Source organism: Ambystoma mexicanum, chromosome 4p (genome assembly GCF_040938575.1).
Source record: "Ambystoma mexicanum isolate Mex_15411 chromosome 4p, UKY_AmexF1_1, whole genome shotgun sequence".
Classification (NCBI taxonomy): Eukaryota; Metazoa; Chordata; class Amphibia; order Caudata; family Ambystomatidae; genus Ambystoma; species Ambystoma mexicanum.
Window position 1 is genome coordinate 357,913,029 of NC_090927.1, and position 24,777 is coordinate 357,937,805.

At 45.6% G+C, this 24,777-nt stretch overlaps 1 protein-coding gene across 1 annotated transcript in view; it reads left to right on the forward strand.

The window, feature by feature from the left end:
• The window catches only part of LAPTM4A (lysosomal protein transmembrane 4 alpha), a 253,752-nt gene that overhangs the window by 119,169 nt on the left and 109,806 nt on the right, over positions 1-24,777 (forward strand). The window contains exon 5 of the mRNA XM_069605911.1: positions 3,596-3,691. Within this exon, the coding sequence (XP_069462012.1) occupies positions 3,596-3,691 (96 nt within the window). The remainder of the gene's footprint in view (positions 1-3,595; positions 3,692-24,777) is intronic.

The following is a 24,777-nucleotide window of genomic DNA, read 5'->3' on the forward strand; positions in this document are numbered from 1 at the left end:
CCCTCACAGTAGATTCTAGGGCATGCATGGGTGATAATTGCTACCTTGGCAGACTTTTGTCTGGACTGAGGTAGGGGTGTCACGGTATTAGTTTTATGACGGTATGATAACCTTCTTGCCAAATGACGGTATATCATGGTTATCGCGGTATAGCAGTTGGAGTTAATCAATCTTAATAAATATTTTCTAAAAGGTCATAAATTGTCAGATTTATCATCACAAACAAAACCAGGCACCCAGGGCCAGAATTGGCCTTTTCAACATACTTTCCACTGAAATGCCACCCCTTGCTTCCACCAAACACACGTGTGGAGAGGAGGAGGGGGGTGGGGAGGAGCCCTGCTGCGACTGGCAAAGAAAACTGAATAGCTTTTCTTAAGTGGTCATTTTGGATTTTAGCTCCCCCACTGGCTACTGGTGAAGATGAACATGTTGCCATCTTTATAACCTGCATGCCACAGATCAATGGAGGCTGACGGTAGTATAAGCTTGAGCGCATACACACACACACAAGCGCGCTCTCTTTACGTTACAGCCTTTAGTTTACTTGCGAGCCAGAAGGTGTTCATGCAATCACAGACATGTTACCCTTTGGTATGGCAGCAGGGAATACCCATAGAGATGAGTGAATTTCGCAATGTGACTTATTATATGTAAATTCAATGATAGAACCAGGCAAATACCCCATTGTCATATGTTTAGCAAACATTATCCATTATAAATATATAAACCCCAAAGTAGCCAACCCAAAGTAAACCCTTTCCCTTCTTGGCACTGTATTTATTCTTCCTATTGCTAACATATTCATTTTGTGTCAGGCACGTGTGGTTTATGCAATGGCATTAAAAACTGCTCCAACTGAAACTACTTGGCAGATGGCACATGCAACAGTGCAAGGCCAAGACTATGCAGCACTTGCTTACTGCAGCCTTTCCAAATCAGATTGAAAAGCACACTTAACGGTATACCAGTATAAACAATGTGACGGTTATTATTGTTCAATTGAGTGGTTCACGGTATCTTTAACGGTTTACCGTTATACCGTTACATCCCTAGACTGAGGCCTCTTACCATAGAAATTCTGGGACACCAACCTGTGAAGTGGAGAAGAGGCAATAAACATTCAATCAAAATGGGAAACCCCCATCGCCACCCTGAGCTGAAATGACAGTTGGTGGTAGCTGAGAAAAGAAATGGGCCAAGTGAAGGACAAAGGCCTGCCCCATTTGTTCCCAAAGACTTTGTTATTAATAAAAAGACTTATCTTTGCAACAGGACTTTGCAAAAACGTAAAGTTAGCAGTGTAAATATAAGGGGTTTTAGTTTAAGACGTGGTAGCTTTCACTGCCATGTCGGGAACAGAAATGGCAGAAAAGTGGACATTCTGAGGAAAGTGTACATGATGCCATTGTGAAATTAAATACTGATATGCCTAATAATAATCTATAAACATGTATAAAGTTATTGAATTTTAGGCTGAATATTTCTCACTGAAAATGAGGAAACATTATCATCGGACAAAACAAGGTCCTACAACGATGAGCATTGGACTACCATGCTCTACATAAAAGATGTAATCTGCCCATGTGAATTAAGATGCCACAACTGTAAAAAGTTGCCATTTATGTCAAAACTGGGTTGTAGCAAAATTAACTATGGGAGGTTCTGTACATAGTAAACCAGTAAACCCACATCATAAAGCTGATGTCATGTCTCTAAGAGTCCAATCAGTTAACAAGAAGGCAGTAACAATCCCCCCCTGAACAATCCAGTTGTTTGGGGGCGTACTAAGCTAAGCCTGCCCTACCATATAATATAAAGTGTGGCTGACAGGACTCTAGACACACTCCCGAATTTCCAGTGCCTGCGTTCCTGATCTTCTACAGCCATCTTGGCAGATTCCAGATTCCACTGCCTGGCCAAAGCATAGTTTACCCATCCCAGCAAGGCCTTGATCTAGAAATCCCACTAAAATCCCATTAACCAGGGGAAATGCTGTGGTACCTGTGCCATCCAGTGACCAGAATTGCCCAGCTGTTTGCTGTAAGGGGCGCCTGCCGTGCGGTGACCAGGCCTGGTTGACTGTTCCAAAACTGAAGCGTGGACTGAGTATTTCCCATCCCATAGAAACATATAGCCTACCCATAGCCTACCCAGTCTGACCCTTTTATCTTTATTCCACTCTCTAAGCCATCCTATCCATGCCTTGGTAATTTGTTCTCCTGTCAGAATTCTTTGTGCATCTTGTCTGTGAGTTCCTAGTGTTGGCGCCATTGTAAGAAATTAAATTAATTCCCATATAGATCTGAACGCGGGGTGAAAGGGTGAAGTTGCAAATTAACCCAGGATCCTACCGTTTCTTTCTTTAACAATATAGTCTTAACAATCTAGTTTAAGTAAAATCTCTTTCCCAGACGATTTTTCTTTCACAGCTTCATTTTGCCAAAATCGAACCTCCTTTTGATCTTGGAATTCTCATCCAAATCTTCAGCTTCCACCATCCTTTCACTCTTGTTGTCGCTGTGATATCCGTCTATTCCGCAGCTCAAAAACCGCATTCCAAATCCGAGTATTTCACCAGTTTTTCATAAACGTTTGTGACATTTAAAACTGCATCCGTGTAAAATGCAACTTTGCAACGTGTGATTCGGCTGCTGTATGCCTTTTGTTGAGAACTTGCCTTGTGATTTCTAGTGTTTATCCATTCCTGCTATTGTGAGAAATCCTATTTGCCTCCTAGATTTAACCACACATTATTTGTCAATTTCCAAGTGTCATTTTGTGCATTCGCACATTTTGATTCTGTTTGCTGCACAATATCCCTGACTCCCTGCTGCTTCTTTCTGTCCACTCCAAATTCGATTCCCAGGAGTTTGGGAGAGCATTGCAGGGGGAAATCTTAAGTGCTCCTACTCATTTGTGCTTTGTATATGTTCTTGAAGAAGGGTAACCAAGTGTATTGTTTCAGTTTCCATTGTAATTATCACCACATTGGTGATTGCTGCCCAGTGTTAAAATTTGAATGATTTCCTTTGAATTTTAAAAATTAATAAATATTGCATTCACACCAACCAGCCTGGTTCCTGGTCCATTGTGACCCTGTGACTCGGGGTATTTGAAAAAAGGGGTGTGAGATGGGCTCTGTGTGCCATCTCAAATTGAATTCATAGAATATAAAGCGAAAACATTCCAATTGTGTGCTACATACAAGGCTAAGGCCAAGGTGTGGCGCCCGATTGAAATCCTTAACATTTGCTAGGTAAAGGCTTTCTGCCCAACTTTGTCTTAATAGATATTAAAGAGAACGAGGTGGGGGTGCCCCCCCATCCTATTTCTTGATGGGGGTGATCTCCCCCCCCCTCCCTTTTCTTTTTTTCCTTCTTACCCTGCCAGTGTGTCCCCAGTCCTTAGTCCTTAAACGCAATTGCAATGAGTCGGAGGATGCATGGGTGTTGTTTCTCAAATGTTGGCAAGCATGCGTGTAGGACTCAGTACAACTCAGAGCAGAGTTTTATTGTGATGTAATTAATGATTCTACAATGCAGCAGAAAGTCATGAATGTGATGATAAAGTTGTTTTTGTTTTCTGTCAATAGCCTGATTTCCCGTATAAAGACGACATGCTTGCGTTGGACTCCAGCTGCCTCTTGTTTATTGTCTTGGTGTTTTTTGCATTTCTAATCATTTTAAAGGTAAGTTTAAAAAATGTGTGGTATATGATGGGAATCTTCTCAAAGCACAGTAACTTTAAAGGCAAGTTCATGCATTTTATGATAAAATGTCAGATTTTGGTGCTTGGTTAACTTGAGGCTTTAGTGCTTTATTGGAAAGTGTGATGCATCCTATGGATCCCTCACTAAACCACTGCCTGAAGTCTTCTTCCAGGTGGCCAGGGAAAGGCAGGCACTTCCTCATCTTCACCTTGAGGGTGGTGTACTGCGGGCAGTGCTCCAGATATGATATTGAAGTGGGAGTATTTTACTCCCTATTGTTTTAAGTTAGAAGTAAAATTATTTTTTAGGGAATAAAAATGTAAGTACAATTCCCAATGGGAGTATTTTATAAACGAGTAAATGTTTGAAATGGAAAACGGAAATGCTTTCCTAATAATTACTCCTTTGCACCTTGTTATTCATAGACATTAAAACATGCACATTTACTTCTTCCAATCATGCATTAATAATAGTAGTTTCTTCCTGTGGTACTATGTGCACTACTGGTCCAAGCATATCCATGGAGCTTTGTGTGTGAAAGCAGGAGCACAAGGTCCCATGTGCCATTTATTTATTTCCATTTTTTATTTTTTTGTTGGGAGTATTTACTCAGTTTTTATATTTTGGGAGTATCTGCCTATTTTTAGGGAGTCAAAGTGTCCGATACACCCCTTATCTGTAGGGCTGACTGTAGAGAATCACCTGAGAGGAGATGAGGCCCTGGGTGGTGAGGAGACCCTCTGGGATGACACATGGTATTTGTTCTCTAAAAGGGTGAACATTTTGAGTTGCCAAAACTAGTAATGGCTTGTCATTATAATGTATCTGAACCACACATAAAATCTGTGGCATTGGTCGCAAATGCCATGAAACCTGAACAACCCTTAACAGAAAGATCATTCAAGGTACGTCAGGATAAATATCCTCCTTACTTCCAAAGGTATAATGTAATTTAGAAATATTGCTGTAAACTGTCTTCCTCTATAACCACCAATTCTAATGGTTCATCCCTAAATGACTCTAAGGGAAATACATCTACTCTTAAAAGCAAGAATTTATTCAAAAGAACTGATTTTTTTTGTTGGACTACAAGTCCCATAAGTACTGGGACGAGGAAGAGGGCTGAAGTTGCGCTATAGTAGTAGTCGGGCAATTAAGCCTTATAGCCCAAACCTGAGGGAAACTGAGATGTTTAAAAGGGCCCCCTCAGATGCAGGCAATAAGAAGCTGGAACTGTGGCTGGAGTGTATGCAGTAGTAGCAGAAGTAGAAGGAAGAAGGTACAGTGTTGGCAATCCAGACAGAAGTGGGAGAAGTGACTTTGGGATTCTGATGCAGCAGAATTTAACCCGATTATCCTGCTAGTGTCCTGTTCCCCTAAACTTTGGTGTACAGAGGCTGTGCAGCAGAAGCCGTGCAGGAAGGGCTGCCTTTCCCCATGTGAGCCTAATTTCATAGATTGCACAGCGGGCAGCGTGTCGGCGACTGATGCGAGGAGCTGCCATGAAGCTGTGGGTCTCAGGAGCGAAAGGGACTCCTTAATTCAGTGGCAGCACCGGAGACACTTTCTGGACCTTAATGTCCTCGGCTCAAAAGAGCCATGCCGTTGGGTAGAATTTCATTTTTGTGCAGTAGTCTCCCCACTTGTGAGTCCCTCAGCACTTTTTGCTGGACTCTTGGTTATCCTGAGTGAGTGGGACCCTTTTTGATCACTCAGTGTTCCTAATCTCTGGGAACCTTTTTAAGCCCGTTTTGGTTGTATCCTTTTGGAGTAATGCTTTCCTCCCAACTTTTGAGGCATCTGAAATGTATTATCGTCGTGTGAGTCTGGCAGGAGAGTCCAGTCTCTCCCCAGCCCTCCAATGTTTTGCTGCTGCTGCTACCTGACTTCGATTTTGCTTGCTGTGCCTTTTTTAAGCTGTAGGGCCAGCCTACAAAACCTGAAGGGGGGTGCTTAGCACCAGCGCATGAGTCTGGCAGGATAGTCCAGTCTCTCCCGAGACACACCTAGGGCTCGGACAGGATGCCTTCCTCCTCCGCCCTCCCCGCTACCAACATCATGGAACAAATGGGACCCTGCATCCGGCAGCAACAGACTTTGACCAACCTCTTTAACAGAAAGATCGATTTGAGCATTGCGAGACACCCCAGGTGAGTGAGATAATGGCAATTTTCCAGCAACACAACCATGTCTGCTTTACATGCCTCGCCACCCAAGTCGACTTTTGGAACACTCACCACACAAACAAACATGATATCACTGACACAGAACTGCTTGAGGCAGATAGCCTCTTTGAGCAAAAAACTAGCGATCACATGAACAGACCGGTAGCCTCGAATTAAGTAATCGAGCCCAGACAGGATGAATTGTGCAGTGAATTGCAATACTTGCAGCCGAGTTAGGGGGCCGCAACAGTCTCCTAATAAATCTGTTATTGTATTTGCGTTTTGTCAGCCCTCTGGAGGCCCCATTTTGGGGCGCCATACATGGTAACGCCCATTGTTTGGGCACTATAAATCTTAGATATCACTTCTAGTGGTTCTCCCTCACACCGTGACATAAAATGGAAAATGCCTCCAATTTGCTGGCTCATTTTCGTAGATTGTTTAGCCAAATGTGCCTTTCCAGATGAAGCTTCCGAGACTCTTATCCCCAGGTAATCAAATACCTTTACCCTGGGTGTCACCTTTCCCACACATAGCATCAGTCTCATAGCCACAGGCCGCTTCCTGCCCACGCACGCCATCACAGCAGATGTTTTGGTGTTCATTTTTAGACCCAATTCGCACATGAATGTTGTATATGCATTGATCAGGGTCTGTAAAGCTCTTGGTCTTCTGGCAATCAATACTGTCATCTGCGTATGCAAGGACAGGGAAAGCCCTCCCCCAAAAATGTTGATGAGGACTCCAGAAAGACCATTTATGTACAAACAAAAACATATGGGGGCCAACACACAGCCCTGCCGCACACCACATCCAACACTGAAGCAGGCCGTGCAGTGACCCCCTGGTCCACTGCGCACGCATGCCTCATTGTCCGTGCGTATTTCGACCAACACCCTCAAGGTATCCCCGGGCAACCCAGCGACCCGAGCACGGCCCAGAGCTTTGCCCCGTCTACCTTGTCAAAGACCGTGCTCAGGTCCATGAATGCCAAATACACCGCCTCACCCTTACAGAAGACCGAATTGGCCACTAGCAGGTACAGATTTAGACTCTGTTCCATAGTGCCGACTCCTGGCCGGAACCCAAACTGAATGTCTGAAAGGATGATTGTTCTATCAGCCAGGTTTCAATGCGGGCTAACAATACTCTTCGAAAAATTTTAAAGTAAGAGTCCAACAGTGAAATTGGTCTATAAGCCCCAGGGTCAGCCATATCCCCCTTTTTAAAAATGGGTAAAATTATAGCTCTTTTCCATGAACGGGGATAGTTACCGGATTTCATGCAAGCATTAAACACTGTCATTAGAAGTGGAGCCCACAAATCCAGGGGGTCCTGAAACATATCTGCAGGAATCATATCCGGCCTTGTGTCCGATTATGGGCTTGTTGAAGAATGGCCTTCCTGACTTCCTCCTCTTCAAAATTTAGGCATGATACAGCTATATCTACAGGCCCCTCAGTGGCAGTAACCCCGATAAGGCTCCCAAGTGCTTTATCCATGCTCCTTCCTCCACATGGTCCCACTACCCGCATGTGTTCCACACCCAACTGGACCACCCTTCAAACTCCCAGAATGCCTTCTGGCCCCTTCTTTTAGCGGCATCCAGAAATCCTTCCCAGGCCACCCCTTCAATTTCCTTTTTCCTTCGTCTGAGTTAATGCTCTTCTACTGGAAGCTGGGTCCTTGAGGATCAGTTGTAGTGCTCACTTTGCCTCTTTACACGCCTCGTCAAACCAGCCCTTCTGTGATGTTCTCCCCTTGACCATAATTGCTTTTGTAAGTTTGATTGTTAGAGCCCCCTCTAGTTCTACAAATCTATCAACAAATACCTTCGCAGGTAAGTATCCCCCAGAATATCCACCATAAGCGGTCCATTCTCCATAATCAATTTGTAGTGCAATGTCTCCTCTACAATGGTCCCCCATTTGATTCTTCTGGATCCACTGGTCACCCCTTTTATTGGGCAGGGTGCCACGTGCCGTGAGACCCCAACCCCCAACAGTACCACGAGAGACAAGCATATAGGGTGATGATCACTATTCACATTGGGAATCACCTCAAATCTTGTAGTACGTTCCCATAGACCAACAGAAATGTAAAAATAATCTATTGAGGAGCCCATATGGTTGTTGAAGGTCACCTTGCCCGGAATATCTGGGGCTAGGCGGCCGTTAACTGTGCGCAACCCCCATTCCAACAACCACAAACACATCTGCAATCCCTTTGAGCACACTCTCTCGTCTATCGTAGAGGGAAACGGGATATTCAGACATATACTCCAGGGGATCTAAAGCATCCTTAGCCACGCCCATCCCCATTTTAATATTAAAATCACCTCCACAAACGTAGAATTCATTGTTATACCCGCAGACAGTAGGTCCTCCATGAACCCCTTCACTTTTGTCAATCTGTCTGCCTCCGAGATGTGTGGACTATTGTAAAAGTTGATGATGCAGATTGAATCCCCCTTCACTGTGGATAGGGTCACCACCTGCAGGAAATCCATCCCCGTGTCAATCACTCTAATCCCACAGTCTAGGGAGGACTTGATCATGATGCACAAACCCTCATAACCTCTACCTCTCGACTTCTTCTTGGCTGGGATTCCAAAGGAGACAAACCCATCTAGATGTGGGGTGTCCAACGCCCAGGTTTCCTGTAAAAGTACCAACTTGTTCGCTTGGAGTAGTTCGACAATGGACCCATTACTCAACTTTCCTGATGAACCTGTAATGTTCCATGAGAGCAGACGGAACTCAACAGGTTTGTCTGCCAGAACACCTCCGGTTCAAGTTGGGACATTCTGTTGCTCTACCACACCACTTACCAAGACTTGGGGGCCAATTCGTGCAACCGTCTTGTCAATCCAGATCCTCGCAAGAAGTTAGGATCTCAAATTGATTTGCCAGTTCCTAAGTGCCGGGAGGGTCCCTTACCTTGTCAGTAGGGTTCCCTCTCTTAGATGGGAACCTACTCAAACCACCCACTATCTGGCAGTCTGGTTCCGGGCGAACTAAGTGATTTCCTTTCCTCTTGTCCTCCTCCCTAGCCCTGTTCCCATGTGACTGACCCCACATCCCCAGCCCCCCTACCCTCACATAGAAATGGTCCAGGGGAAGAAGCTTACTAAATAGTTGGCTTCCTTTTGGCTTAAGTCCTCGAGCTAGGTTGGAATTTAAAAGGTAATTGGCCATAGTTGCATCTGAAAAGGTCACCACTACACAATCTCCTGGCAGATTTTTGGGCCTGCTGCCAACCCAGCCCACTCTTCTGGTCATACAAGAAGTGAAAATAAAACGCCTAAAGCGCAAGGGCAAGTGGACACCAGGGTGGAAAAAAGTTCAGTCCCAGGGGACGAAAATGAGTCGTTGGCAGCCGTAGTACAAAACCATTCAGCAAGCCCATGACTCCCAAAGTTTGCTTTGTCAAACTGGCACCTGCGCTACAAGGATTTCTCAGATGACCAGTCCTACCACCATTAAAATCAGCAGATGTAAAAACAAAACCGCAATAACCTCAGAAGAAGACGAAGAAGACAAGGCTGATGGAGGAAATGACTGTCGCTATATAAGAGCAAGCATCGAGCGCGACAAGGGATTCATAGTTAGACTTAGCAGAAATTAGATCACGGATCTGCAAACAGTCTTTGCGATTTTTCCTTTGACGAAAGACGGTACCAATACTTTTCAACTCCTGCTACAACACAAGCCCCTTTAAATCATGGAGCGACTTAAATGGGCTGGGACGAAGTGTGGAAACTGCAAAAGTCGATTGGTTTTCTCCCACAGCTCACACTCAAATGCACGAGGCGGAAAAGCAATCATCTGGTTCCCAATCATCAAGTGTGCAGTGCTCACCGACATTCTCGCCCTCAACCAAACATTCTTCCGGCAATGAATCAAACGGACAAAAGTTGTAACTATCAGCAGCAGCGGGAATGCAGATACACAACAATGTAATGGCGGCTTTATCCATCTCGCTAGCTCCCGTCTTAAAACTGTATGAAGACATATACACAACAGTATGAAGGATCATGATACATTGCTTGCAATGATGCATTCCAAACTCATATTTTTGGAAGGTTGCACAACGAATGTGCAGAATAGACTTGATAATGAAGCTGAAACTTCAACCATGTGGCAAGCACGATTATGTGACATGGCTCAAAGCGACCATGTCGATAAAACTAACATGATGGACGCCTTGCTTGAATCCTTAAATGGATCAGAAAAAATACAAACTAAATAATTGCCACAAAGGTACACAACAAATTGATGCAGAATTGCCCAATTTTTGGACAGGAATTCATAGCCAACAAAAAAGGACCCCCAACAACATGCAAACGACAATTTTAAGGTGACAAATACACTTAAATGAACAGCAACTGACTTTGAGCCACTCAGACCAATAGAGCTTGAAAGGGCAGAGGCCTCTAATGCTGATGCAGCTCACGACAAAGTTGTGTAAGTAAATCAAGGGTCACTGAACCGAAACAAACCAGGCCCTTGGCCTCATGCAGCCCAAACATCAACTAAGGAAGGAGGTGAACGAGAAAAAAAAATCCATCCAAAAGGAACACCAGCTTCAACATCAAGTAGCCACATGGAAATGTACCACTCAGAAGACGAAGTCTTTCCAATTTTCAAAAAACAAACTCAACCTGTAAATGTCAGTCAATGTAAAGGGAAAGAGTTGCAACCAACAAAAATAAGCCAAGAAAGATTTGAGAAAGAGCGAAGCTCAGAACAAATGGTTCGAGAGCATTCCTAAGAAACTTGTCCACTCACCCTCCATACAACAAACCTTGTGAAGGCATCAAAGGTGGTGACACCAAGATGACTTGAATGTTCAAATGTTTAGGGAAGACTCTGCCCTATGTTCTATTGAAGTTCCTGAAACTCCTCTTGAAAGAGGGTTGGTAAATCCCAATCAAGGTTTTCAGGAACTAAATGGCATAAAAGATCATGACTTGTTGGAGGATTTGTCCCAATATTTGGAAGAAAACGAAGATCCAATCAAAAGCTGTCCATCTTTCCCATTCTTCAGACTTACAAGTAATCCCATGCGTGCAAATGCCAGCATCTGCAGCTAGGCAAAAAGAGAACAAGAGGCGTATGTAACAAATTGAAGACGGCATCGAACAACACAGGAGTAAGTCGGCAAGTTTCCTGATACTAACGCAAAAACAACAGCAGTTACAAGTATTCTCCAAATGCCTTCAAAAAAAAAAAAATATATATATATATATATCTGATGTTTGTTAATCTGCTTAGAATCACATGCTGTGCATAGTCCGACATCCAGTGGTCACTGCAGAGTATTGCATTTTGTTTTTCGTAGTCGAAAAGGGGACGTCGACAAGGCGTGTCTGTAACACTATCCCTATAGTGACGTGCGTTGTAGCCACAATCACTCACGCGTCGAGGTCCCTCAGATTGTTTTTTTCCGCCCAGTTATTGGTCGCCTCTATGCGGAGCTCCTCGAGAGACATTGCGAAATCATTTCTTCGACCCTTGGTCGTTTATTATTTAATATCTAACATATAGATCCCTCCCTCGACGAAGCTGCAAGCTGTTTCTCCGCCGAGCAAGATCTTCGACGGAAGGACGAGCGGAGGAGATCCTTCGGCGTCGCCGAACACGTGGCCTGGCCTCGCCGGCCTTACACAGTAGGGAGAGTGGGGTTGTGTGGTCTTTTCTTTTCTCTCCGAGAATGCCTTTCTCTTTCCCCTCCCTCTCTTTCGAGGTCGTAATCACACTTCTTGCCCTCAGCTATGGAGAGGACGCCCTTTAGGTTTTGCCCACTTTGCAAAGGCAAATATACCTGGAAGGACAAGCACAAACGGTGCAACCGTTGCTTGCCCCTCGATCACAAGGAGGAAGGCTGTGCGGCCTGTAAGTTACTTAAGCCCAAAACGATAAAGGACCGTAGGGTTAAAAGGTGGGCGGCCTATGCCATGTCTAGGTCAGATTCCTCGCCCGCTGCCACCGCTGCCGAATGTGACGAGGACGGTGATTACACGGCCTCTGTAACAGAGTTTGTAGACCTCTCGAGGGAGCGTTCGCGCTCCTCTTCGTCCGTCCCCGGCCCCGACAAGCCCGGCTCACGCCCAGCTTTTGGGGATGAACACCCCGGCGACAAGGACGCACACAAGAAATCTCAAAAACACATACCCCACGGCACGCATTCGTCGAAGGCAGCCAGAGCGCCAACGGAGGCGCCGGGCCCACCAGCGTCTTCCGACTGCAAGGGTCGCCAGCCCTCCCCGCCAGCGCTCCCGCGACAGGCGACCAGGAACTCTGGAAATAAGGGCGCTAACCCCAAACCCTCAGGCGGCGACGCGCCTCGTAAGAGTGCGCACGTTGCCAGTCAAGACTCGATGGTACCTAGTGCGCACGTTGCCAGTAAAGACTCGACGGTACCTAGCGCGACGACGAGCGATCCCTCGGCAGACAGAATGATCGCCGAAAGCCTCGCGTGTATATCCTCTAAGGACGGCCAGAGACGGACGTCAAGTGACACGCCGAAAACCGCGCACAAGGCCAAAGAAACGCCAAAGGTGCTGGAAAGTAGGCTGGGACAGCTCCCGCCGTCGACAGAAAGCCCTAGCCTGCCAGAACACTTCTCAGAAGGCGAAGGCACCTTATCTTCGACGCTATGGGGGACAGATCTAGACGAATACAAGGAGAAGAGGCTCCTTTTTCACTCCCAGACCGCTCTGGCCTACCTCAGTGGACCTTAGAGAAGTTCCAGTCCTGTATGGACAAGTTAGACAGATTCATGGCCATTCCAGAAAATAGGACACCTAAAAGACCTAGGGAGGTACTCCTAGAAAGTCCAAGGGCTAAATACCCGAAGTTGTTCTATAACCCCCTTCAAGAAGATATGAACTCTTACGACCTCACCGAAGAGGACACTCACTTCCAGGAGGAGTTCATTAATGAGGAGGACAAACAAGAGGGAGAAGGCTTCCATGAGGACTCTAACATAAGTGAGGAGGGGTACGAAGAAGACCCGGGTGAAGGTGACCCAAATCCCTGGCAGTCACCATTGGGGTCTACAGAGCCAGACACTATAGACATCAGGTCTCCTCAAACCACACCAGTCAGGAACCCTTCGCCTGTTGACGACCAGCCCACCTTTAATGCGCTGCTGAGGAAAGCAGCAGCACATTTTGAGGTCGAAACTGGGGAAGTCACCCCAGACACTGACTTCGTGGAGAGGATTATCAAAGAAAAACCCCCCACCAGCCAAACAATTCCAATACTCGCCTCTGTTAAGAGACGAATCAACCCTTCACTGGCCACCCCTGCACTAGTAAGGGGGGGTTAATCCAAGAATCGAAAAATTGTTCTCACCCTCTCAATCAGACCCACTATATATTAAGGGTCACTCAATCCCGGACTCCTTAGTGGTGACTAACACTAGGAAAAGGGCTAGGGTTCCACTGTCTACCAGCGAGGCACCCCCGGATAAAGAGGGGAAAAGGCTTTATGCCCTAGCCAAAAGAATTACCACCTCGGCAGCGTTCTCAACTAGAATTGCCAATAATAACACATTGCTGGCAAGCTATGCTGATGCGCAATGGGGAAAGCTTAAGCAAGACATCGAGGAAGTTCCTGAACCCCTAAAAACTAGATTGCTGGCTACAGTTAATGAAGGGTCTCTGGTCAACCAGTGCATCGTTAAGAATACCATTGATGCAGCCGAAACAGCTGGCCGCTCTTTGGTACAGGGAATTCTGCTGTAGCGCCACGTCTGGCTTCGCAATTCCAGGTTTAAGGCGGAAACGCAAGCGGCGCTCATTAACAAGCCTATTGAAGAGTCTAACCTCTTTGGAAAGGCAGTGGACGACGCACTGGAGAATGCGAAAAAAGAATTTGATACCATAAAGACCTTGGACCAAATCTCAAAACCCCCTAACAGGCGGGGATTTGGAAACAAGCGTTCTTTTCGTGGCCAACGCCAGCAACAGAATCAACAACTTCAATATTCTGCCAACAACTACCAAAGTAATAGTGGCCAGTACAATTAGAGAGGTCAATGCCGTGGCAAGGGGAGAGGCCGGGGTTCCACCCCTAGAGGCTCCCAAGCCACCAACAACACCAAGTGACGCGAAGATTTGGGTCCCCTCCCATGCATCGCCGGTCGGGGGCCGGTTAACATCCTCTCTTCCAGCATGGGAGGGAATAACATCAGACCGCTGGGTACTATCCACCGTAGCCCGCGGCTACTGTATAGAGTTCAATAGTTCCCCAGCATACAGACCCCCGAGGGGACGACGCATGACACCAGAACACCTCGCCATCCTTCTCCAAGAAGTGGACCAGCTACTGGAAAAAGGAGCTATAGAGGTCGTGCCTCTATCTCAGGTAACAGAAGGTATTTATTCAGTGTACTTCCTTGTACCCAAAAAGGATCTAACCATGCGCCCTGTATTAGATCTGCACCCAGCGAACAAGTTTGTCAAACCCCAAAAGTTTTGTATGGTGACCTTACAGGAAGTAATCCCACTACTATCACAGGGAGATTACATGACAACACTGGACATGAAATATGCAAACTTTCATATTTTAATGTTGCCAGTGCACAGCAAATACCTCAGGTTTATGATAGAGGGCAAACACTACCAGTTCAGAGTGCTACCATAGCATCTGCACCAAGAGTATTCACAAAAGTACTGGCAGTGGCAGCGGCCCACCTGCGCAGGTTATCCATCCCAGTATACCCTTACCTCGACGACTGGCTCATAACAGGGGAATCTTACGAGACATGCTTCTCAAACACCCAAAAGACTGTAGACCTTTTGTTCCAACTGGGCTTCTCCATCAACAAGAAGAAGTCCAGCTTAGACCCCAGCCAAGTCAACCAATTCCAAGGGGCTCTAATTAGAACAAAGGACGGCCTCGTCTTCCCCTCCAACGAGAGGGTCCAAAACATGCTGTTTCAGATCCCCCAATATGTGGCAGGTCGGGAGGTGACGGTGCGCAAAGCGATGCGCTTGCTAGGAATGATGACGTCATGTATTTATTTGGTACCTCACGCACGCCTGCGCATGCGCCCAGTGCAAGAGTGGCTCAACAGCCAGTGGTGTCAGGCCAGCGGACAATGGGACAATCTAGTGGTGGTCTCGCAGGCCTTGGTTCTCTCGCTACTGTGGTGGACAAAGGAAAACCTGGTAAGAGGGAAACCCTTTGCCACACTTGCAGTGGAAGCCATAACCACAGACTCATCCCTCACAGGATGGGGAGCTCACCTATCCCATCAGACTGCTCACGGAGTGTGGACTCCGAGCGTAGCATCCAAGCACATAAACCTACTGGAGCTACTGGCCGTGTTCAAGGCACTAAAAGCCTTCCATGAACACCTACAAGGGAAGACAGTGATGGTCCTTACGGACAGCACCACAGCCATGTACTACCTCAACCAGCAAGGGGGCACCCACTCTCCAGGACTGTCCAAGCTAGCCCAGAATATCTGGAAGTGGGCTCTCAAACACATGTTCCTACTGTTGCAACATGTACTAGGGGAACTCAATCTGCTAGCAGACAAACTCAGCAGAGACTTCCCTCTGCCCTCAGAGTACGAATGGCAGTTGCACGAAGACATCGTCTTCGACGTCTTCACACAATGGCGATTCCCAGAAATAGACCTGTTCGCGACTCTGGAAAACTCACAATGTCAAGATTACGCCTCCAGGTACCCCCAGAACCAATCCAGGGGGAACGGTCTATCGATTCCATGGTCAGAGAAATTTGCTTGCGCCTTTCCCCCGACTCCCCTTCTCAACAAGATTGTGCACAAGATGCACCAGGAACAAGTTACCATGATACTAGTGGCCCCTATGTGGGCCCGGCAGCCATGGTTTGCCCACCTGATGGAGATGTCCCTATCTCCCCCAGTGAAACTTCCCTGCCCACACAACATGCTGTCACAGGACAGGGGCAGGACACTGCATCCATGCCCTCAGACCATGAACTTAGCAGCCTGGCTCCTGAGATCATAGAATTTGGACACTTACAACTCCTGCAGAGATGCATGGACATCCTCAGGGAGGCTAGAAAGCCTACCACTCGTCACTGTTATTTTGGCAAATGGAAGAGATTTGTCATCTGGTGTAGAGGAAGAAGCATCGACCCAGTTGACTGCTCCCCCACGCACATTGTCCTGTACCTGACCCATTTACTGGACTCAGGTCTAGTGTTCAATTCCATTAAAGTCCACCTAGCGGCACTTTCTGCATACACCACTTCCCAGCTTAAAGTGTCGTGGTGGAAAGTCCCAATTATCAAAGCCTTCATGGAGGGAGTAAAGGGAATACACCCTCCGATAGCAAACCCAGCTCCCGGCTGGGACCTGAATGTGGTACTTACCAGACTCATGGGCTCACCCTTTGAACCCATGCACAAAGCAACTCTTAAAGACCTCACTCTTAAGACCGCTTTCCTAATAGCTATCACCTCCATTAGGAGAGTAAGTGAACTAGAGGCTCTTTCTGTTTTAGACCCCTTTGTAGCAGTTCACAAAGATAAAGTGGTTCTACGCACGCACCCAAGGTTTGCACTGAAATTCATCTAAAAATTCCATGTAAACCAGTCAATAGAACTACCAACGTTCTTTCAAAACCCTTCCAATTCGGGAGAAAAAAGTCTGCATACACTTGATGTGCGCAGAGCCGTCATGTTCTACATGGCAAGAACCAGACCACTGAGAAAGACTAATCAGTTCTTTGTCTCGGTGGCAGCAGGAAGAGAAGGAGATACAGTATCAAAGTCCACTATATCTAGATGGATTGTTCAATGCATCTCTGTTACACTCTTGCTAAGAGAGAACTACCCTTCAAGCCAAGAGCACATTCTACTGAAGGCACTGGGGCATCCATAGCATTCATTGCAAATGTTCCCCTTGAGTCCATCTGCAAAGCGGCAACCTGGAGTTCTGTGCACTCCTTTACAAAACACTACTGTCTAGATGCACACTCTAGATCTGACTCCCAGGTGGGACAGCCAGTATTAAGACATCCTTTCTCTACTGTTCCTTCTCATAACCCACCGCCAACTCCGGGTACTGCTCGCTAGTCTATGCACAGAATGTGATTCTAAGCAGATTAACAAACATCAGAAGACAATGCATTACTTGCTGTAAAAGCATTTCTGATGGTTGTATCTGCTTAGAATCACATGCGCCCACCCTTCCTCCCCGCTCGGATGGAAGGAACATAGACACCTTTCTACATCTCTCTCTCTTTTCTGTACTCACTCACGTATAGAAGGCTCCCTCAGGGCAGAAAAAATACAAACAGAGGGACCTCGACGCGTGAGGGATTGTGGGTACAACGCACGTCACTATAGGGATAGTGTTACAGACACGCCTTGTCGACGTCCCCTTTTCGACTACGAAAAACAAAATGCAATACTCCGCAGTGACCACTGGATGTCGGACTATGCACCAAAGCAGTGACGCTCAGTTCAGGGTCCCTTCTCACGCAACCCCAGTAGGGGGACGCATTTCCAACTTCACCCAGGCTTGGGAAGGGATCACATCAGACAGATGGGTGCTGTCAACAGTATCCACAGGATATTGTATAGAACTACTGCAGCGTCCCCGGAACCATCCTCCACGACCAAGTACACTCTTTAGAACATCAGAAGATTCTCCTCGAGGAGATCGCCATTCTGCTAGAAAAGGACGCGATAGAACTCGTCCCGGGACACCAGGTAAACAAGGGTATTTATTCAACTTACTTCCTTGTGCCAAAGAAAGATTTGACAATGCGCCCAGTATTGGGCTTACGGCCTGCCAACAAGTATGTCAAGCCCCAAAAATTTCGTATGACCACGCTACAAGAGGTAATCCCTCTCCTAAAAAATGGGATTACATGGCAACCTTGGATATGAAAGATGCTTAGTTTCATATTTCCATGTTCCCAGCGCACAAAGTATTTGCGCTTCAAGGTGGACAGTCGACACTACCAATTCAAGGTACTGCCCTTCGGGATAGCTTCAGCACCAAGGGTATTCACCAAGATACTGGCGGTGGCGGCTGCACACCTACGCAGGGAGGCAATCCCAGTGTACCCTTATCTGGACGACTGGCTCATAACTGGGGAAACCCCAGGAATTTGCAGGACAAACATTCAAAGGACTATCGACCTCCTTCACGAGTTAGGCTTCTCAATCAACGAGAAAAAGTCAAGCCTAGTGCCAAGCACCTCAAAATTCCTAGGAGCAATCCTAGATACCCAAGAGGGATGTGACCTTTCCTTCAGAAGAAAGAATTCGGAATATACTACTGCAAATTCTGCATTATCAGTCCGGTCAACAAATAACGGTACGCAAAGCAATGCGTTTACTGGGCATGATGGCGTCATGTATTTACCTGGTTCCCCACGCGCGCCTGCGCATGCGTCCCATGGAGGAAAGGTTGGCGAAACAGTGGTCTCAGGCAAGTGGTCAGTGGGACGATCTAGTGGTCGTTTCACCAACACTGGTACAAAGCCTTCACTGGTGGACAAGAGAGAATCTCGCACAGGGGAAACCCTTTTACGATCCCGAGGTACAGGCAATAGTCACTACAGATGCATGCCTGACGGGGTGGGGAGCTCACCATCTCCACCACACAGCTCAGGGTCTCTGGTCTCACTCAGTGGCCAAGAACCACATCAACCTGCTAGAGCTTCTGGCAGTATTCAGAGCACTTCAGGCGTTCGAGCCCCACCTACTAAACCTGTCAGTGCAAATCCGGACGGACAGCACAACAGCCATGTTCTACCTGAACAAGCAAGGAGGGACTAGCTCGCCAAATCTGTCCAAACTTGCCCAGAAAATCTGGATATGGGCACTCAGACGGAACATCTTCCTGCCATCACAACATGTTCCAGGGGAGCTCAATTCCCTAGCGGATGCTCTGAGCAGAGACTCCATCCCAGAGGAACACGAATGGGTTCTACACAGAGATGTCGTAGAAGATATCTTCTCTCAGTGGGGTTTACCCATTATAGACCTATTCGCCACAAGCGAAAACAGACCATGCCCAGGATTTGCATCCAGGTTCCCCCAACCAGACTCCCAGGGGAACGCCCTGTGGATGAACTGGTCAGGGATGTTTGCGTACGCTTTTCCACCAACTCCTCATCAGGAAAGTGGTGAACAAGATGAACAGAGAGTCGATGACGCTCGTCCTAGTTGCTCCCATGTGGGCAAGACAACTGTGGTTCCCACACCTACGCAGGATGGCGGTGTGCGAGCCCATCAAACTTCCAGCCTGGTACAACCTTTTGTCCCAGCACCAAGGTCACAGTGCACCAGCAACCCAACTCAATGAACCTGGCAGCATGGCTCCTGAGGTCATAGAGTTTGGACATCTCAATTTGCCACAGAGGTGTATGGACATCCTAAAGGAATCTAGGAAACCAAACACAAGGCACTGTTACTTTGACAAGTGGAAGAGGTTTGTTATCTGGTGCCAGAGTAGATCAATCAACCCGGTTGATTGCACTCCTTCCACTATTGTTACATACATGCTCCACCTGCTGGATGCAGGATTGGTTTTTAACTCACTGAAAGTACACCTGGCAGCCCTGTCGGCTTACACCACTTCCCATAGCAAGGTTTTGTGGTGGAAAGTACCAGTAGTTAAAGCCTTCATGGAAGGAGTAAAGAGACTTCACCCTCCTATTTCAAACCCACCACCAGGGTGGGACCTTAATGTGGTGCTAGCCAAGCTCATGGGCCCCCCTTTCGAACCCATGCATAAAAGCAGTCTCAAACACCTGACTTATAAAACGGCCTTCTTAGTAGCTATTACTTCTATAAGAAGGGTCAGTGAAATTCAGGCTCTCAGTGCAGGATCCCTTCTTTACTGTCCATAAAGACAAACTGGTTTTACGCACACACCCTAGGTTCTCACCTAAATTTATATCTAAATTCCATGTAAACCAGTCCATCGAGCTTCCGGCTTTCTTCCAGGACCCGCAAAGCTCGGCTGAGGTGTAACTACCCACCCTAAATGTGCGAAGGGCGGTCCTCTACTATGTAAATAAGACCAGACCGCTAAGAAAAATAGATCAACTGTTTGTCTCCGTAGCTACAGGCAGAGAGGGGATCGCGTCTCTAAAGGTGCCATCTCGAAGTGGATTATTAACTGTATCCAGCTGTGTTACTCACTTTCTGAAAGAACTCTGCCTTTCACGCCAAGAGCCCACTCTACTAGAGGCATTGGGGCCACTCTGGCTTTCATTGCAAATGTACCCCTTGACACCATTTGCAAAGCAGCTACTTGGAGCTCTATTCACACTTTTACTCAGCATTACTGCATTGACACCCATTCCAAGGCAGATACACAAGTGGGACAAGCGGTTCTAAGACACTTATTTGCTCATGACCCTTCTCACATCCCACCTCCTTCAGGTACTGCTCGCTAATCTATGCACAGCATGTGATCTAAGCAGATTCCACAAGCCTCAGAAGGGATACATTACTCACCGTAATCGTATTTCTGATGCTTGTATCTGCTTAGATTCACATGCGACCCACCCTTCCTCCTCTCTGAGAGAAGGCGCATGATGGCTTGTAGTCTTACCTTTCTGTCTATCTGCTTGGATTATCTGTACTCGCGCTACTCCTCATGCTACCTCATGTCAGAAAAAATACAATCTGAGGATCCTAGACGCGTGAGGGATCTTGGGTACAGTGGACGTCACACTAGGGATAGTATTACTGGCACGCCCTGTGTCGACGCCCATTTTCGAGTTTCGAAAAACAACTGTAATACTCCGCAGCTTCCACTAGATGTCGGCCTATGCACAGCATGTGAATCTAAGCAGATACAAGCATCAGAAATACGATTACGGTGAGTAATGTATCATATATATATATATATATATATATATTTATATATATATATCATTTTTTCTGGTGAATTCGGGGTGATTTACAACTAGAACAACCCCCGAATTGGGAAAGTTTACTTGGAAAACATTCAGACTTCCAAAAACAATCAATTTAAACCGGAGAAACTTTCTAAAATTACTGCACTGCGTGCCAGCGCTTAGAACTATCTCCTCCAATGATATTGCGACTCAAAAGAGTCAAAGCTTGATTGGGTAATTCTACACATGAACTCGCAACGAGCAAAAAAGGGTATCCCTACAAAATATCCCCACCAAAAATATCGCAATACATATGGCCGTTTGTCTCACCATAGGTGATATTTTGTGGGAGTGGGGTTGTCCCCCGCACATTTTAAAATAATGCGGGGGTGTCCCCGGCAGGGTCCATGAGTCAATATCGCCTGGAATATATGGCTATATTTTTGTATCGCAATATTTTTGCGGCAATATTAACACATGGAACCTAAAGTCCTTACCGAGCGCTAGATCTGCATTAGTGCCGTTTGTCTTCGACTTGAGAACCCACCTCGAAGACAGACGAGCACTAACGAACTAATCAAACTATTCATAAATATATCCACCACCTCCATAAAGCAACAACCCGAGCTGAGAAGAGATTCTAACCACAATGGCCAACGAGGACCTCGAACAGTGACCTTCAAGAACAAAATGGAACAAAATAGGCAGGTGGCGTAATCAGTCTGACTCCAAAAATCGGCAAGATAATGAGAACTCAACTTGGTTTTCCAGAGCTCGAGTAGCCAAGACAGGCCACTAGCTAGAAGGATCGGTGGTCACAAACCAAGGAACCCTACTCTCATGGAATACTGGATGGTTCAAACATCTGTTTAACAACAAATCAATGAAGTTGGATGCTCAGTGTAGTATGTCTACTAGAGGCCTAGCTTCAAGATATACCATTTGAAGGATGAATATGCAATATTATTAAATCCAGCATTGAAAGTACATTGTTGAAGATCATATGCAGGGTTGCTGACCATTATGAAGCATAGTGTGGGAATGACAATTGTGAAAACCCCAGTCCATTTGTCCTTTTATCCAGCTAACAATTCTCCAACATGACCACAGTGATGATCAACATCCGGTGAATAAGGTGATCTTAAATCTGTACTAGAACCCGATCATGATCACGACAAAAAAGTTCATAGACACTATAATAGACGAGTGTTACATTGACTTAAAAACCTTGTGGTGATATGAACATGAAATGTCGGTATCAGAAGGGAAATTCCATAAAGTTGGCTAGTTATTCTCTCAATTCGACCACCACTCAAAGGAGACAAACGTGGTATCAAGAGTTAACGCAAAGAAATTGCTACATGTTGAATGGGCAGACTGTTGGAGACATCCCAGGGAAAGCTCCATGGAAAGAACATAATACATCCTCTGCCATTGATTACATCTGGAGCTCACGAAATTTCATGCACAACATTGACCGCCTAGATACACTCAATGGGAAAAGTCTCTGTAAATCAATGAAAGAACAGTCTAAAAATTGACAGAAATGAGAACTACGATAACCACAACATACTTGGATCTTCTGGAAGTGGGGAAATTAGATGTATGGTATCGTCCTATGCTAGCAAGCTATGAGGTAATTTACACAGGCTTCAAATATCCTTATTTTTATCCCAAACATCAATACAGGCTAGCCATAGTAGAACAGAAAAATCTTGAGACGATCTCAAAGCAATAAAAAGATGCCCACTCATTTAATGACCAAAGCCATCAAAAAAAGGAAACTTATCAAAACTGGTTTCTTGCATTCAAAATATGCATGAACAGGGAGAGATAATGCTCAAGTCCATCAGCCAGTCTAATGCAAAGAACACTTGGTCACTCCTGAATCAGACAACGACCAATCAAAAGGCATTAGTGAGTAGTGAAGTCACTGAAGGACAATGAGTCGAGCACTTCTCCAGGGTATTTAAACCGCTCAATGGAAAAGGAAAATTTGAGAACATCAAGACAAGAAGTCCCAAATCATGGTCATTTAAAATCGACAAAGAGGACATTAGTGATGATTAAAAAAAACTAAAAGCATAGAATGCAGCTGGATCCGATGGCCTGACCAACAACATGCTGAAAAAAGCCCCATAGGCATTGTCTCAATTCATATAATTTCTTTCATCAAATAATAAAAATGCGTGAGCTACCTCCCTCATGGACAACAGCCATCATTGTCCCAATATTCAAGCAAGGAGAGAGTACCAAAAAACTGCAGACCAATCAGGTTATTGGATGTAATCTGGAAATTATTTGCTTCCAACATACAAAAACGACTTTCTGTCTGGGCCAACCAAGCAAAGATGATGGATTTAAGATAGACTGGCTTCACAAAAAGGGTTTGGACGGAACTAAATGTATTCCTCATAAATGCAATAAAGTTTAAGACAAAATGCAAGCTACACTTGGCCTTTATTGACCTACAGCAGGAATTTGACATTGTGAACAGAGCTAAATTGTGGGGATAAACTCTCTGTGGAAGTGTCCAGAAGATCTGCTTCACACAATCAAGGCCTTTCACAACACTTCTATACAGATCAGGCTAAACAACCATGGAGAGCTGTCAAGTAAAATCAAAACAAACACATTTTTGTTAAACAAGGCTGTCTATTGGTATCTATACTGTTCAACCTCTGTCTGGCGGACCTACCACTCTCACTCAAATGTGCATGACTTCCCACCCAAGATTAATGGATTACACATAGCATGAATTATATATGCTGATGATTTGGTGCTCATTGACCCAAATTGGGCTTCAGCGAAAATCCAAGACTACATGCAAATTAACGAGCTATTGATAGATATCCAAAATCATAAGTTTTCAACCTGGACCTGGGAAATGAAAAAAATAAACATTTAAATGGACGGTAGGCAAAGATCTGCTCGTACAAGTAGATACCATCAGATATCTTGGCATCCAATTTAAGAAAACAATCAGAATTGCCATGGATAAGAGGTCTAAAATCCAAAATGAACCTGCTTGCCACACAAGGGGCCATGGTGCATGCGCGCTATGAGAAATTCACCATGATGCCCATAATTTCTATAAACCGTCATACCCACCGTCGCATACGAAGGGGAATCGGGATGAAGCCTTCGCTGGTCAACATGGAATGTACTTGAAGGGAACTTTACTGTAACTACCAAAGTGTACCAATAAGTGACATCAGACATGAATTGGGGCTTCAATCCTTACATTCAATAATGCTATGGAAAAGCATGTCACTTCTCAGAAAAATCTCTATGCAGGAATCGGCACCTGTATCCAAAATGAATGCAACCAACAAATTAAACCTATTCCTGGCCTTTAAAAGAATGGTGCATGAAATGCTTAGATCTGTCAAACCTTGAAATGCCTCTAGAGACTCTGATCAGCAACCCAGGAGCAGTAAAACGAAAGCTGAAAATCCAGGACTGGATCGAAACAGAATCTTTGCTCACAATATAAATCGCTGTTGCTGCTCCCAAAAGAACCGCGGGCACTTAACACCATCCCAAAATATCGAAGGAAGTTTCCCAGTCGTTACCACCAAAACAAACTTCTACGACTAAGGTTAAACCTTTATCTCACTAAAGAGATAAAGCATGCATGAAAACAAGTGTCTAGACGGCCAGTGCCGCTTTTTTGTAATCAACCAAACCCCATAGAATTGACTAAACATCTGTTGACATCTTGTCCCTCTCTAACAATACAGAGGACTTGTTATTTAAAAGCTTATATCAGTGATGCAAACACTCTATGCACTGACGAATGGTGGAGTCTATTCTTGCTAGGCGAGAAATTGCTCAGGTTTGTGCAGGCATAGCCTTTTTGGAGAAGATTCTAGAAGCGGGTGATGCAGATGAAGTCAAAGAATTTAATATGGCAGAAAAGAAATGTGAGATGAATGATTACATGTAAATGCTAAATGTAACCTTCTGATGGAATCATGGTAATTGAATAAGAATAGTGGAACATTTTAATGTGTAAAAAAAAGGAT